This window comes from Ambystoma mexicanum, chromosome 1q (assembly GCF_040938575.1).
Source record: "Ambystoma mexicanum isolate Mex_15411 chromosome 1q, UKY_AmexF1_1, whole genome shotgun sequence".
Classification (NCBI taxonomy): Eukaryota; Metazoa; Chordata; class Amphibia; order Caudata; family Ambystomatidae; genus Ambystoma; species Ambystoma mexicanum.
This window is the reverse complement of record NC_090922.1, coordinates 42,235,587-42,249,762: the sequence shown is the minus strand read 5'-3', so window position 1 is coordinate 42,249,762 and position 14,176 is coordinate 42,235,587. Positions and strand designations below refer to the sequence as shown.

Sequence of the window (14,176 nt, the reverse complement as noted above, 5' to 3'; positions counted from 1 at the left end):
AAAGAGAAATGGGACCGCAGAGCCAGATATCGCCATTTCTTTGAGACGTACATTTCAGTTGTTTCTAAAATAAATACTGGACGGATTCTCACCAAAATTAGAAAAGCACGCTTTCGGAACAAAGCTGCCGCGCCTGCTGCAAATTTGGTGAAATTCCATCCAGTGGTTTGGCCTGTAGGCGTGCACAAAGATTTTGTCCATTCTGTCTATGGAAAAAAACATTCTGGGATCCCTCCTATAACTTTGTTCCCCAACCCCTACACGAACCCTCACCCAACTTTCACCAAAAATTCAGAGCGCCCCATATACTTTTTTATTTTACAAAGTTTAATGCAAATTCGTCCAGGCAGAGCGAAGTTATAAGCTGGCCAAAAAGTGGTCTTCCTCTGAGATGAGCTACTGAACCATAACTATATGGGGGCTACAGCGGGCTGTGTAATATAGATATATTTAATGGAAAACATAAAACCTATTTATAATTGATTTCTGTTGGCACTGCCTCCTTCACTCCCTGCGAAAACCTCACCAAGAGAACCGTTACACTAATGATGACTACACAAAGCCATTAAATTGGAACACAAAGAAAGTACAAGAATTGAAGTATGGATACAATGCAGTTTTGTGTGAGGAAAATGGGATATGATCGTCCACGAGACAAGGTGACAAGAGCTTTAGAGAACAGAAACCCATAGGTGGGAGACCAAGTAGTGATGTCTGTTCTAATGAAGGCCGTGAGAGTGGGAGCATTGTCCACTTGCTCATGAGGCCAAAACACTTCTGTGTCAACATATATGAATGAAACAGTATCACATTGTACAATAGGTAGATTCATTAGGCTCACGTAATCCAACTGTACCCTTTGAAGTAGCAAGGATTGAAGGTGGTGATAAAGTTGTGATAAATGTTGATCAATGGATATATATACAATGCTATGCACTTTGTTCCTGTGTTGATTAACATATTGGGCCTCATTACAGGTCGGGCGGTCCAGAATTAACAGTAGCGGTAAACCCGCCGCCACTGTTAATTCCGGACCGCCCGATCCAGAGTCCTGCAGGCGGGAGGTGATCTTCCCGCCAGGTCTGACCTGGCGGGTTGAACACCTCCCGCCTGCAGGCGGACGTGGAAACACCAGCACCATCACGAGATGGTGCCGGTTTTTCCACTTCCCCATTCCCATTGAGTCCTATAGGACTCAATGGGAATGGGGATTAACACCATTCCGCCTCCGTGACTCCCGGGACACCGGGGCTCTAATGCCGTGGTAATTCCGGGAGTCATGGAGGCAGAATGGTAATACGAGTCCGGCGGTAACCAGGCGGTTTTACCTCCATGGTTACCGCCGGACTCGTAATGAGACCTCATTACGAGTCTGGCGGTAACTGAACCAATACTGAAGAGCCAGGTCGAAAGCCGCGAGGCCAGAGTGCAGCACAACCAGAGCAGAAAATGAAACCACAGGGCCTCTCACAACTCAGACCTTCAACCCCTGCGGATTCCCAGCTTGGCCTAAGCCCATACCCAGACAGTGGGAGTTGTTCTCCCCCTCGGACTAAACTAACTGTGAAAATCTCATCTTCCCCGCAACGCTTCTCCCCTCGCTCAGCCTCCCTCCCAAATTTACCTTTAGTTAATTGAATTGCTTTGTTTTTGTTATGGTTTTCTTTCTTCTTAATTTCATACATGATCTATGTGATATTGTGACAGTGCTCTTTATGCATATATGTATGTTTATAAAGCAATAAAAACAAATCTGGAAAAAAATGCATTGTCATTTTTGGGGTGAAATTATTTTTCCAGTGTTAAAAAGGCATATAACCGTTTTCAGGTAGTATACATTATGCATCACTTACTATCCCTCTAAAGAAAACCATATACAATGCTGATCTACTGTGCACCCAACTAAGGGGAAAGAGACTACTTGCTTTGCATGCTAAAGTACAACTGCATGGCAAATGCACACATTGTCAACTCGATGATTACAGGGTTTTACTGCATGATGAAATCTTGCAGTAAAGATGCAAAGGTGCAGCAGCCAGTGAATTGAATTGATTTGATATTTTATTTATATAGCGCTCGTACACAAGTGTTTCAGAGCATGGCAAGGAAAGGGAGGGGAACAGGGGAGAACAAAACGACGATCTTACTAGGCCCAGTGACATTGAGAACGCGCAAGTGCATATGTGCATGGGAAAGGGAGAAGGGGAAAAGTGCATGGAAGAGGGAGAAGTGGAAAGTGCGGAGCAGAGGAAAAACAGATAAAAATAAATAAATAATAAAGGCAATAAACAGTGGTAGTGCAAATAAAACCCTGTTTCCTATGAGATGAGCTTCATTCCCATCTATCCCTATTTCTGTGTACTTCCTTATAACTGCTTCAAAGTATCTGAAAATGATAGCGCTTGAGTAAAAGAATGCTACATACAGTCATTCATTTTCCCACCTTAGCATCTGATTGGTTCAAATGTAACACACACTGCTCCTGTTATGGCAGGCGTAATAAAGTTGGAGTGTTATGGGTTATAGAACCTGAAGATGCCCATCAGAGTGCCTATGCACCCTGTTGGCTATAATTGAGAAGGCTTAAATTAAATCAATGTATGCAAAGGTAACTCAAACGTGTGCACAAAGTACTAGCATCCAAAATTAACAGTCTATTAAAGGTAGACCTTATGTATGGCGTAAATGGCAATCAAATGTTTCCACTCATTAACTAACTGTACAGACAGCAAGTCACAAAGCCTTTCCTTGTGTTCAAAGTAGTCTGTACAATAGAACAGATAAGAACTTTAATTGTTTCAGAAACCTTTGTTTTATGTCGATGGACATTTATTTAACGAAAATAATGTTTTGCAGCACTCAGTCCTCAGCAGTCCCAAGAGCTATCTGTGCCCGGAGTGTGGAAGAGCTCTGAGCTCACCTGGGTCACTGGGACGACATCTTCTGATCCACTCCGAAGACCAACTCTCCAACTGTGCCGTGTGTGGTGCCCGATTCTCCAACCATTCTACTTTCAATAGGTGAGTTCCTTATTATTTTCTTCTTATTAGGGTATTATTGAGAGCGGACCTATCTTCTAGAAGCAACAGAGCACTTTACAATCATGGGGGAAGAACAAGGCGAGGGGCGCAGAGAAGCAAGGGAGTGAGGAGCTAACAGGGGAGTGGGGAGGTGGGCAATTTGTCGCAAGGTATCTACACGTTACCAGGGGAGGAAACCGTGAGGATCATAGTTTCTAGTTTCTTTAGTCTGGCTCAGTTCTAGCATAATGTGTTCAAACAATGTGTATAAAATGGCTGTTCAGCAGAACCCACCATTATGCCCCAAAAGTTTCCTGACATTGTGCCATGGGGAATGTGCACAACCAATTGAAAAGCATGAACCCTCAATATTTGCATGTAGCATTTCTCAATATGAAGTGCTGTGCAAGAGGTTCTGTGGACATCTAATAAATGGGGAGTCCCTGGAGTCTCTGGCCCTAAACCTCTTCAACAGAATATACTGCAACTGATACATATGTGATTTTAAACGGGTGCTTTTAAAGATGTAGACATTGACAAGAGATAATGACTAATAGATCTGCTCAATGAACCAGTTTCCTACCAGCTTCAACCACAGACACTGTTTTCTCTGCCTTTCCTTTATCTGGCCTGTTGCAGAAAATGCCTTACTGTCAGTACTATTGTCAGGACATGACCTTATCAGAAATGGTCATTATGGCACAAATGGAAACAGCAGCATTCAAACTGCAGGATACTTCTCCCAACATGTCGGCGATCTGCACCCTTGTTTGGAACTACACAGAACAGTCTAGCGGTTTTCCAAGATGGCAGTCCACAGACGCCAGTAGCAGTGATGGAGCCACGGAGCTCCGGCTCATAAGGAACCTGAAGACGGTAAGCAGATGCATCGCTTCTATTCTCTTGGTGCATTGATACTCTCTAACTATTTCTTTGTTTCCTTTCTCCTTTTTGGATCCAGAGCTTGTGCTGCTCCGCTCGCCATGGCATCACTCTCCCATTTGGTCTCTTGCTTCTTCGGCATTCTGCCGCCTTTCCCTCCTCATTTCTCTCTTGGTTTCTCCAGTTTTCCGCCCTGTGTTTCTCCACTTACCTCTCTTGGCTTCCTTCTCGGCATCCACTGCTTGGTTCCTAGTGTTCTGGCTCCATGTATCTGAAGACGCATTTCTACTCATCAGAATGCAACCTCGCCTACCCTGAAGTCTTTGTCTTTCGGATCCTTCAGCAACAGGGTTTTTCTGCCCCCGGAGGGTATTTCCCTGCTGACGTCACAGATGATTCTCTCGGCCCCTGTTCCAATCGGGGCCCTGAGGGTTTTCCAAGCTGTTGTGCACTTTCGTCTGCTTTGTTTACAAGAAGATAAGGTCAGTGCTTACTTGTTAACATTACAGTTAGCAACGCCGGAAAAAATAAATAAAAATGGAACAAGTCCAGAAACTAACAGCAGCAGTGCAGGCTTTAACCTAGGAACTTCAAAACTTGAAGACTGAAAATGCAAACCTACGCAAGCTAGTCTTACAAAGCCCTGTCCACCACATGATACCTATAGGAACATTAGTTGGGGGGAAATTCGATGGAAACCCAAGAAGGTTGAAAGAATTTGTTGGTACGTACCTGGTACAATATACTTTAAAAGCATCCTATTTCCCTACTGATGGCTCAAAGCTTAGTTACATGGTATCCAATATGGCAGAAGTGCCTTAGCGTGGGTTACTCCTGTAGTGACCACCAATAACCAGATATTGGACTCATTCCTGGGCTTTGTACATGGCTTAAGAGCCATGTTTGCTCAGTCAGGAATTATGGTATCCGGTCAAGAAAACCTGCTTGACTTAACATGACTCACTAGACACTCTGACTTATATTCCCCAATTCAAACAGATGGCCAATGAAACCGCATGGCCAGATGATGCATTGGTAACCCTGATGAGGAGGGGGTTATCTGAAGAACTTAAGGATGAATTAGCGAGAATTCCACAACCTCCTAATCTATCAGAACTTATCACGGTAGTTATGCAGCTAGAATACAGAATTCAAGAACGAAAAGCGGAAAGGTCGGATTGGTAGACCTTTTTCTGAATATCCCAAAGGAACCGGAAAGAATACCTCAGAGGAGGAGCCGATGCAAGTAGGAGCAGTTTTGAGGGCCATTAACACAGGAATAACGCACCCGCTGGAGAGAGAACAGGCATTGTATGTACTGTGGGTCTAGGGCACACTTGCTACGAAATTGTCTCATTGCCCCTCCTCGTCGGTCTGGAAATGACTGACCCTGTACCTAAAGAGAAGCGAGGTTCGGCATGTAATGCAGAGTTCCCAGACCAATTCCGCCAATGTGCTTGCAAATCCGCTGGTAGTAGTGAGAGTGACTTTGCTAAACAATGAGTCAGTATTAAAGGATATCCCAAATGGCTGCAGGGTGGCGGGAATTTAATGGATAATGATTGGGCAAATTGCCGTGTTATAACCAGACAAAGTAAGGCAGTACATGTTCCGGTGGAAGGAGTGGACGGCAACCCTTTGTCCTCCGGCCTTATCACCGAAAACACTACTTTTCTTCCCATGGGATTGTCTTCCCATAAATAATTCAGTTCCACCTCATTAAAGCTGCACATTATCCTTTGATTTTAGGGCTTTCTTAGCTCCAAACCCATAACCCTTACATCAATGGGACAGCAGGAATGATATTCCTGGGTTTGGACAAAATGGAACAAGTCCAGAAACTAACAGCAGCAGTGCAGGCTTTAACCCAGGAAGTTCAAAACTTGAAGACTGAAAATGCAAACCTACGACAGCTAGTCTTACAAAGCCCTGTCCACCACTAGATACCCACAGGAACATTAGTTGGGGGGGGGGGAATTCGATGGAAACCCAAGCCTTTCTAGAACTGAAGGAAGCATTCATCTCTGCCCCTATACTCAAAACACCCGATCAACAAAGACAATTCATCCTGGAAACAGATGCCTCTCATTCAACCATAGGGGCAGTCCTTAAACAGAGACACTCGGACGAATTCGAATATCTTGTCGCATTTCTCTCAAAAACTTTGAGTAAGTCCGAAGTCATTTATACAGTCCTGGAAAAGGATCTCTTGGCTATAAAGAGAGCATGCCAAAAGTGGCGTCATCTACTGTTGGGTTCCACTTATCCCTTAATCGTTTGAACGGACCATCAGAATTTGAAAGTACTTCAACAAATGGATTGTCAAAATAGCCGACATGGTAGATGGGCATATTTCTTTTCTCAGTTCAATTTGCATATTACCTTCATTCCTGGGATTTAAAATGTTAAGGCAGATGCTTTGTGGTGCTCGGCAGAGATTATTTTGGCACCTTCTCAAAGAGAGAAACTGTTCCCCCAAGCCTCATTCGTGCACTCAATACACAGATTCATGGAACTAATCCGAGAAGAATCCCAAAGGTTACATGATTCAGTACCAGAATTAATTTTACGCAACCATCTAACCCGATCCCAATCGATGTTGATTTACCATAATCAGCTATTTGTTCCTTCAGAGGCTCTTCAAAGACAATTCATTTCTATGTGTCATGATTCCAAGAGTGGAATCCGCAACACACTAGATCTCATCCAAAGACATTTTTGTTGGCCGTCGGTCACGAAGGATGCCAAGGATCTTGTTTCCTCCTGTGTGATATGTTTACAGACCAAGGTACCTCGCAAAAAAACTTTTGGACTCTTAGTACAACCAGAACTGCCTACTCGACCTTGGCAGCACATTTCAACCGATTTCATTGTTGAATTGCCCCCTTCCAGTCATCAAACAACTATCATGGTCACGGTGGACTATCTCACTAAGATGGCCCATTTTGTTCCCCTGCCACAGATTCCCACAGCTTTTCAAATGGCAAAGTGCTTTCTTAAAACAATCTTCCGATTACACAGCCTACCTAATATGATCATCTCAGATAGAGGCTCTCAATATACGTCCACCTTTTGGGAATGTCTCTGTAAACTGTTGGGAATAGAAAGAGAGAAAGAGCTCTCTCATCAGGATATCATGCGCAAACCAATGGCCATACTGCGAGAGTAAACCAGTCCCTGGAGCAATACCTTTGCTGTTTCTTACCTGCCATCCAGGAGGATTGGAGTGAACTATTACCATCTGCTGAATTCACCTATAATAACTCTCTACACTCCTCGATAGGCATCGGTCCATTCCTATGCACCTGCAGGTTTCATCCTGTCGCCCTACCTGTGATGCCAGTAAAAAGCCAAAAACTACGAGCCATTGATCGACTACATACAGAAAGGACACATCACAGCTCTAACTGCCCTAAATAGGACCATAGCCGACATGAAGACGTTTGCGGACCGAAAGAGGACTGTTTCTCTCCCTTGTAAGGTAGGCAACCTAGTATGGCTGTCTACCAGGTTTTTTCCCAAACGACTGACCCCTACCAAGTTGGCTCAAAGGTATTTTGGGCCTTTTGAGATTACCAAGATTGTTGGCCCTGTGGCTTATCATCTGCAGTTACCTACCACTTGTAAACATATACATCCAGTTTTCCACATGTCTCAACTAAAGAGGCATGTTGTTAATCAGTTTGGAAGAACGACCTCTGGTAAGCCACCACCAGTGGACACAGATCAAGGATTGGAATATGATGTTTCAGCCATATGTCATTCTCTGTATTTTCGAGGGCGCCTTCAGTATCTCATAGACTGGAAGGGCTATGGACCAGCAAACTTGTCTTGGGAGTCAGTTTCAGATGTTCATGCACCAAGGTTGTTGAGAAGGTTTCATCTAACCCATCCTTGGAAGCCCAGCCCCGGGGCGGTTCGGAGGGGACATACGGGGCCTCATCATGAGTTGGGCTGTATTCCCGGCTGTAATACCGCCGACTGTAATAGCCCTAGCACCGACCGGTCTGGCTGTATTACCGCCGGATCACGAGTTGGGTGTTAACGGTAAATCCCCATTTCCAATTGGGTCCATTGGATTCAATGGGGTATTTTCAGCGCTAATTATGCGGGCTAATACAGCCGGCGGTAATACAGCCGAAACAGGGGATTTTCACCTCCAGAGAAAGGCTGGAGGTAAAACAGCCCATTTAGCGCCCAACTCGTGATAGGGCCAGCCCTTAAATGCGGCTGTAATACCGTTACCACCGCATTTAAGGGCTACAGCCCAACTCGTGATGAGGCCCACTGTCAGGACACGGCCTTATCAGAAATGTTCATTATGGCACACAAATGGAAACGGCGGCATTCAAGCTGCAGGTTACTTCTCCCAACATGGCGGCGATCTTACACCTTTGTTTGGAACTACACAGAACGGTCTAGCGGTTTTCCAAGATGGCGCTCCACAGAGCTCCGGCTCATATGGAACCTGGAAGACGGTAAGCGGATGTGTCGCTTCTATTCTCAAAGCATTGATATGCTCTAATTATTTCTTTGTTTCCTTTCTCCTTTTTGGAACCGGAGCCCGTGGTGCTTCGCTCGCCTGTGGAATCACTCTCCCATTTGGACTCTCGCTTCTCTGGTATTCTGCTACCTTTCCCTCCTCATTTCTCTCTTGGTTTCTCCACTTACCTCTCTTGACTTTCCTCTCGACATCCTGCAGCCACTGCTCGGTTCCTAGTGTTCTGGCTCTGTGTATCTGAAGTCGCATCTCTACTCCTCGGAATGCAACCTCTCCTACACTGAAGTCTTCGTCTTCCGGATCCTTCAGCAACAGGGTTTTTTCTGCCCCCTGAGGGTTTTTCCCTGCTGGCGTCCAAGAGGATTCTCTCGGCTCCTGTTCAAATCAGGGCCCTGAGGGTTTTCCAGGCTGTTGTGCACTTTTGTCTGCTTCGTTTACAAGAAGATAAGGTCAGTGCTTACTTATTAACATTACAACTATGCCTTCTTATACTCTGGTACTAAACCTGACACGTAGGTAGATTATATTAAGGGTTGCCTGCTTTCAGTGTTTGTTTTTCCAATTCTGCAGGGGTTTTCCAGGGTTTTCAATTTTTTCCAAAATCTGTTTTTTATCAGTGTTTGTTTCCCTAACAAAAAAAAACAAATCACATAGAATTGTATTTTTCCATCATGAACAAAAATGTATCTTTTATTGGTGCATGTATATTATACATAATTCCTTAGAAACAAAATAAAAATCACATATTTTGCAGATGCAGTCCTTGTTACCTTTTTGCATACCTTTTGTCCTGAATATATAATGGGAATGGAAATGTACACGTACAAAAATGTTAAGAGAATCAAATTAGGACTTGATGAGCTCCAGTTGCCTGATGGGGACAAAATAAGAGCTTGACTTAATTTTGCATTGAACCCTAAAACATTAACTACCTAAAGTTAAAAATAAATCATAGTGAACAGGAGATGAAGGGACCTGAGAATGCCAACAGGTTTAAATGTTGTGATGAATCCAATGGTGTCATCACTCCTTTTCCAGCAGTGACCTCTCCCCATGTGGCCAGGGGACGGCAGCCACTACCTGATCCTGGCCCTGGGGGCAGCACTAAGAGGGAGGATCACATAGATGGAGGCCACCCTCAAGGGAGTGACACAACATCATCGACCGAGACATGGTAGCCCCCTTTTCCTTTTTGGGATACACCCTCTATTCCCCATGCCTTAATGGCATATTGTCATAACTCCTTTCACCCACCGATGGAAGCTACTAAAAATACCTTCCCATGCTCTGACTTACAAGCCACCAAGAACTGACTTCCCTTTCTATGAAGGTAAAAGTACTGTGACGAGAAAGCTGAGTGGAGTAGAGAAGATTGATAAACAGCCATAGCATAAGCTGAACTCTAGTGGATGCAAGCGCATAATTGGTGCTGGGACATTTGAAACACTGAACCAGCGAACAGAAGGGGGCGCTGGCTAGTAAAATCCTGTACACTTGTTACTGATTGAGGGCCCACTCAGCTGCTGGAAAGACGGTGGAGCCACCCGGCTCACAGAGAAGGCAAAGGAAAGAAGACTGCAGGACGCCTCGAGGGGAAGAGAATTAAAGACTTCCTCGCATTTGCGGGTACCGGAGAGCAGCATCCACACCATTCGAGTACAGAGAAGTGCATAGCAGGCAAACGGGAGCCGCAAGAGACGCGGAAGCCACAAAGCGAGGTCGGCGAACCCAGAGAGAAGGAACGGGACGCCGTGGAGCTGCTGCATGTTTACCGCAGGAGAACCGAAGCACGCCATAGAGATTGGTGAGTCCACAAGAGGGAAGCTGTGACACCAGAGCACTTCGGCAACCCTACCAAAGGCAAATGAAAATAAATGAAGCATATACGACAGAATGTGAGACTCAATATTTCCAAAAGAGAAATAACGGAATGAATACAAGATATTGTCAAGTTTGCAAGTGTATTAAGTGAAGCTCATGAGAAAGCCCTGGCAGGGGTGTGTACCAGGCAGATTCAAGTTTATAAGTGTGTCAAGAGAAGATCATGAGAAAGCCCTGGCAGGTGAGTATACCAGGTAGATGCAAGTTTGCAAGTAAATGTAAGGAACTCATGCTGGCAACAGTAAAGACAGACACAAGTGATCACAGTTCAAGGGTATTTATTAAACTGTATAATGGGTGAGAAAAACGCCTAATCTAAACCTAAATCTAAGATGGGAGCAAGCTACGACCATCAAATAATAATAAGGCAGTCCTAGTGGTGTCTTGTCAAATAAAAAGGGCCTATACTGAAAGAAAACTATTGCCAATCCTTACCCCTAAGTTGCAAAATAGTGTGGGATAATGTTCATCAGAAAAGAAAGAAGTGTTCATAAATTGATAAGTCAGGATGGCATGGCTGGCGTCTGCCTTCCCCACGTTTTTGGTAGGGGACAAGGCGGGGCTCCTGAGCACAGCACACTCCTGAGCCTCGCCAGGACAAGCTCAGTTAGCTTCCAAATTATCGGGGCCTTCTGTGGCGAAGTCTCTTTCACACAAAAGTCTCTTGCCTCAGAGGACCTGATGTGTCACAACCAACAAACAAAAAGTTCCTTTAACAAATCTTCATGGGGTGATTACTCTTTGCTGTAGGATTCCCTCTGTGGACTCTGCTCCTTCTTGTCATGTGGGCCTCCCTCAGCCGGGTTCACTACGGCCTTCTTTTCACAATATCACCTTCTGCAAGATTTACAGGTCTTAATGTCTTTTTAAACAATCATTCACTGTGTACATCCCTCGATCTGGTTCACTCTTGTCGACACAATATTCACGGGTGTATCATACTTCACCCCAATTTGCAAGCATCCCTCAGCCGGGTTCAAGACTGCCAATTACACAGTTCACTATGTTCTATCACAATGCAGGATTCACTTCCCTTTACTTACCTTCTTGTCAACGTGTCAGAGACTTTCGATTGTACAAGGGGTTTCACTCGACCCTTGTATGACCCATCTGACTCCTCACTCTGGACTCTCCTAGGGCTTTCTAGTACATGTAGTTTCAACAAAGGGGACCAGTCGGAGTCCTTCGAATGAGCGCCACTGTGGCGCCTGACCACTCTGCAGCTGGTCCTTCAGTAGCCTTTCTTTCAAGCTTAATCACACCACGTTCGTTGTTCACAAGTTCATACAATATTGCCAGTCGCAACCTTGGGCTCAACACAGTCTGGTTTGCTATCAGCTCTCTTTGACTCACTGGCTGTGCTGAACCGGTGGACTTGTCTTGTCTCTGGAGTCAAGGACGGTACCACGGTAGCAAGCGTGCCTCCCCGCTTGGGTTATCAGTGCGGGAGGCCCCCGTGCACCGTTGACATCTGCTACACCACACGCCAGATGTAAATCCCGATCTTCTGATTCTTTTCATGGAGGCTTCGTGGGTCTGGGTTGAAAAGGGCAAGGGCAATTCCCTCCTTGTCGTTCTCTCAGGTCTTGCAGCCTTTCTTCTCTGTTTGACCTGCCAGTCCGGAATAGCTGCTTCCTCGTGTGTGCTCTCGTGCCCCGCCTTTTATCCCTTTGGGGAAGAGAAATGGCTGTCAGGTGTGCATAGTTCTTGTCAATTGCCTGACTCGGTCAGACCCTTGTGTTGGGACATGTCAGGTAAACCGCTCTGGTGTTAGTCCGTTGTCTTTCACGATGTAAGAAAGTGTTTGTGTCGGAAAAGGGGGGCTAGAGCTTCTACATATCTGACTGGGTAGGATGGGGAAAAGGGGTTACAAGGAAGGGGATACCACGTCTCACCCTTCGGTGACCCACTTCCACTCCCTGAAGACCCCCCATCCAGGTGATCCTTCCCCCCCCACTGGTCCACCCCTAGGAACTGGATCCAATAGCGATGGCCATGTCCTGGCCACCTGGATGACAGCTCTCAGAGGACTAGTGGGTGAGACACCTTCAGGTTTTTCACATAAAGCATATGAGAAACCCCTAGCAGGAGAGTATACCAGCCAAAGTCAAGTTGCCAAATGTGTAAAGTAGATCACATGAGGAAATCCTGATAAAAGGTTATATCAGGTATAGCCAAAGACTGTGTTGAAATTACATTGAAGAGGAAAAGAAACCTGGCAAGGGAATACACCAGGTATCCTACGAAATTGAGACCAACAGCCAAGTAGTTTAATATACAAAACATTTTTGCTAAACAGAAAAGCCTAAGGAAAGCTCCTATCCTTAGGAGCTTGAACGCTTATAAGAGGAAAATCTGGGGAAGGGAGAAATCCCCTGGAACTCTGAAAGTCATCCAATGGGGAATTTTGAACTTGAACATTTGTGTACACTTTCCAAGGTCAAGACATTACCCTTTTCACCTTTACAGATTATTTTTAGAATGTGAGGGCCAGAATAGAACTTTGGGCACAGGACATTTTACTTTGTACATCTTGACATTGGACAGACCCTTAGTTTTAGTTTAGGTAGGGAAATACCTCGTAGAGTAGGGACAGCAAGGCAGGTTCCAACCCCTTTGTGTTTTAAATAAAGGTCTATAGCCAACACTATGACCTCTGTGTCTACGTCTCATTCCTGGCTCCTCATAATGTATATTTATATTTGGTTTTGGCGCTTTTTGGTGGCAAAGCCACCAATATTTCATTAACACCATTGCTACAGACAAGAGAGAGTCAGAAAGCAGACTTTGGGGTTGGCATTACAACTGGAAATGCTGTGGCATAATCACCCGACACACCCGACACACTAAATGTTATTTCTTGTTCAATTACGCCAATGTAACCCAATAGTGGTTTGTTTAACTCTTTTGATCCCCATCTTGTTATCTGCACCATGTCCTGTGACTTTGCCACTTTCAAAGCTGTGATGTGTAGCAATCTTTCCTTTCGCAGCCAGAGGGAGTTGGGTTATATTTGGCTACTTTCCTGGCTCTGTTGAGCTACATGTAGGTTTCCCTCTCTGGATGCTGTTACCTTACAAGCAATTATTTTTGGATGAGGTGCAGTTCCACTGACAAATGCACCTCCCCAGTAAAATAAATTGTGAGGACATCTGTAAATTGTAGTTCAATGGAGTGGTGGAGTACCACTGACCACTGTTTTCTCCTGTTCACACCATGTTTCTATTTCAATTTCATGTTACACTGTGTTTTTTTTTAGGTTTTTTAGGTTTCTTTGTAAGAAATCACTTTGAGACCAAACTACAATATAAAACATCTACGACCACAGGCTGCAAATATACATGCAACCAACAGATGTCACTCGCCACTTGCGCATCTGCTCCTTTCTCCTTGTGCTGTCCCTCCTCACCCCTTGTGCTGTCCCTCCTCCATCCCTTGCTCTGCCCTTGCACTGCCCTTCCTCCCCCCATTGCTCCCTCCTTCCACTGGCCCTCCTGTGCTGTCCCCATGCACTTTCCTTCCTCCCTTTCTGCTTTCCTTCCACCCTTTCACTGTCTCTCATCCCCTGTGTGCTGTCACTCCCCCTTGTGCAGTCCCTCCTTTGACCCCTTGAGCTGTCCCTCCTTTGACCCCTTGAGCTGTCCCTCCTTTGACCCCTTGAGCTGTCCCTCCTTTGACCCCTTGAGCTGTCCCTCCTTTGACCCCTTGAGCTGTCCCTCCTTTGACCCCTTGAGCTGTCCCTCCTTTGACCCCTTGAGCTGTCCCTCCTTTGACCCCTTGAGCTGTCCCTCCTTTGACCCCTTGAGCTGTCCCTCCTTTGACCCCTTGAGCTGTCCCTCCTTTGACCCCTTGAGCTGTCCCTCCTTTGACCCCTTGAGCTGTCCCTCCTTTG

At 45.3% G+C, this 14,176-nt stretch overlaps 1 protein-coding gene across 17 annotated transcripts in view; it reads left to right on the top strand.

The window, feature by feature from the left end:
• ZNF821 (zinc finger protein 821) overlaps positions 1 to 14,176 on the top strand; it is a 363,282-nt gene that overhangs the window by 310,789 nt on the left and 38,317 nt on the right. For all 17 annotated transcript variants that reach the window (XM_069635481.1, XM_069635480.1, XM_069635493.1 and 14 more), the window contains one exon: positions 2,857 to 3,020. In XM_069635481.1, coding sequence (XP_069491582.1) covers positions 2,857 to 3,020 — 164 coding nt within the window. The remainder of the gene's footprint in view (positions 1 to 2,856; positions 3,021 to 14,176) is intronic.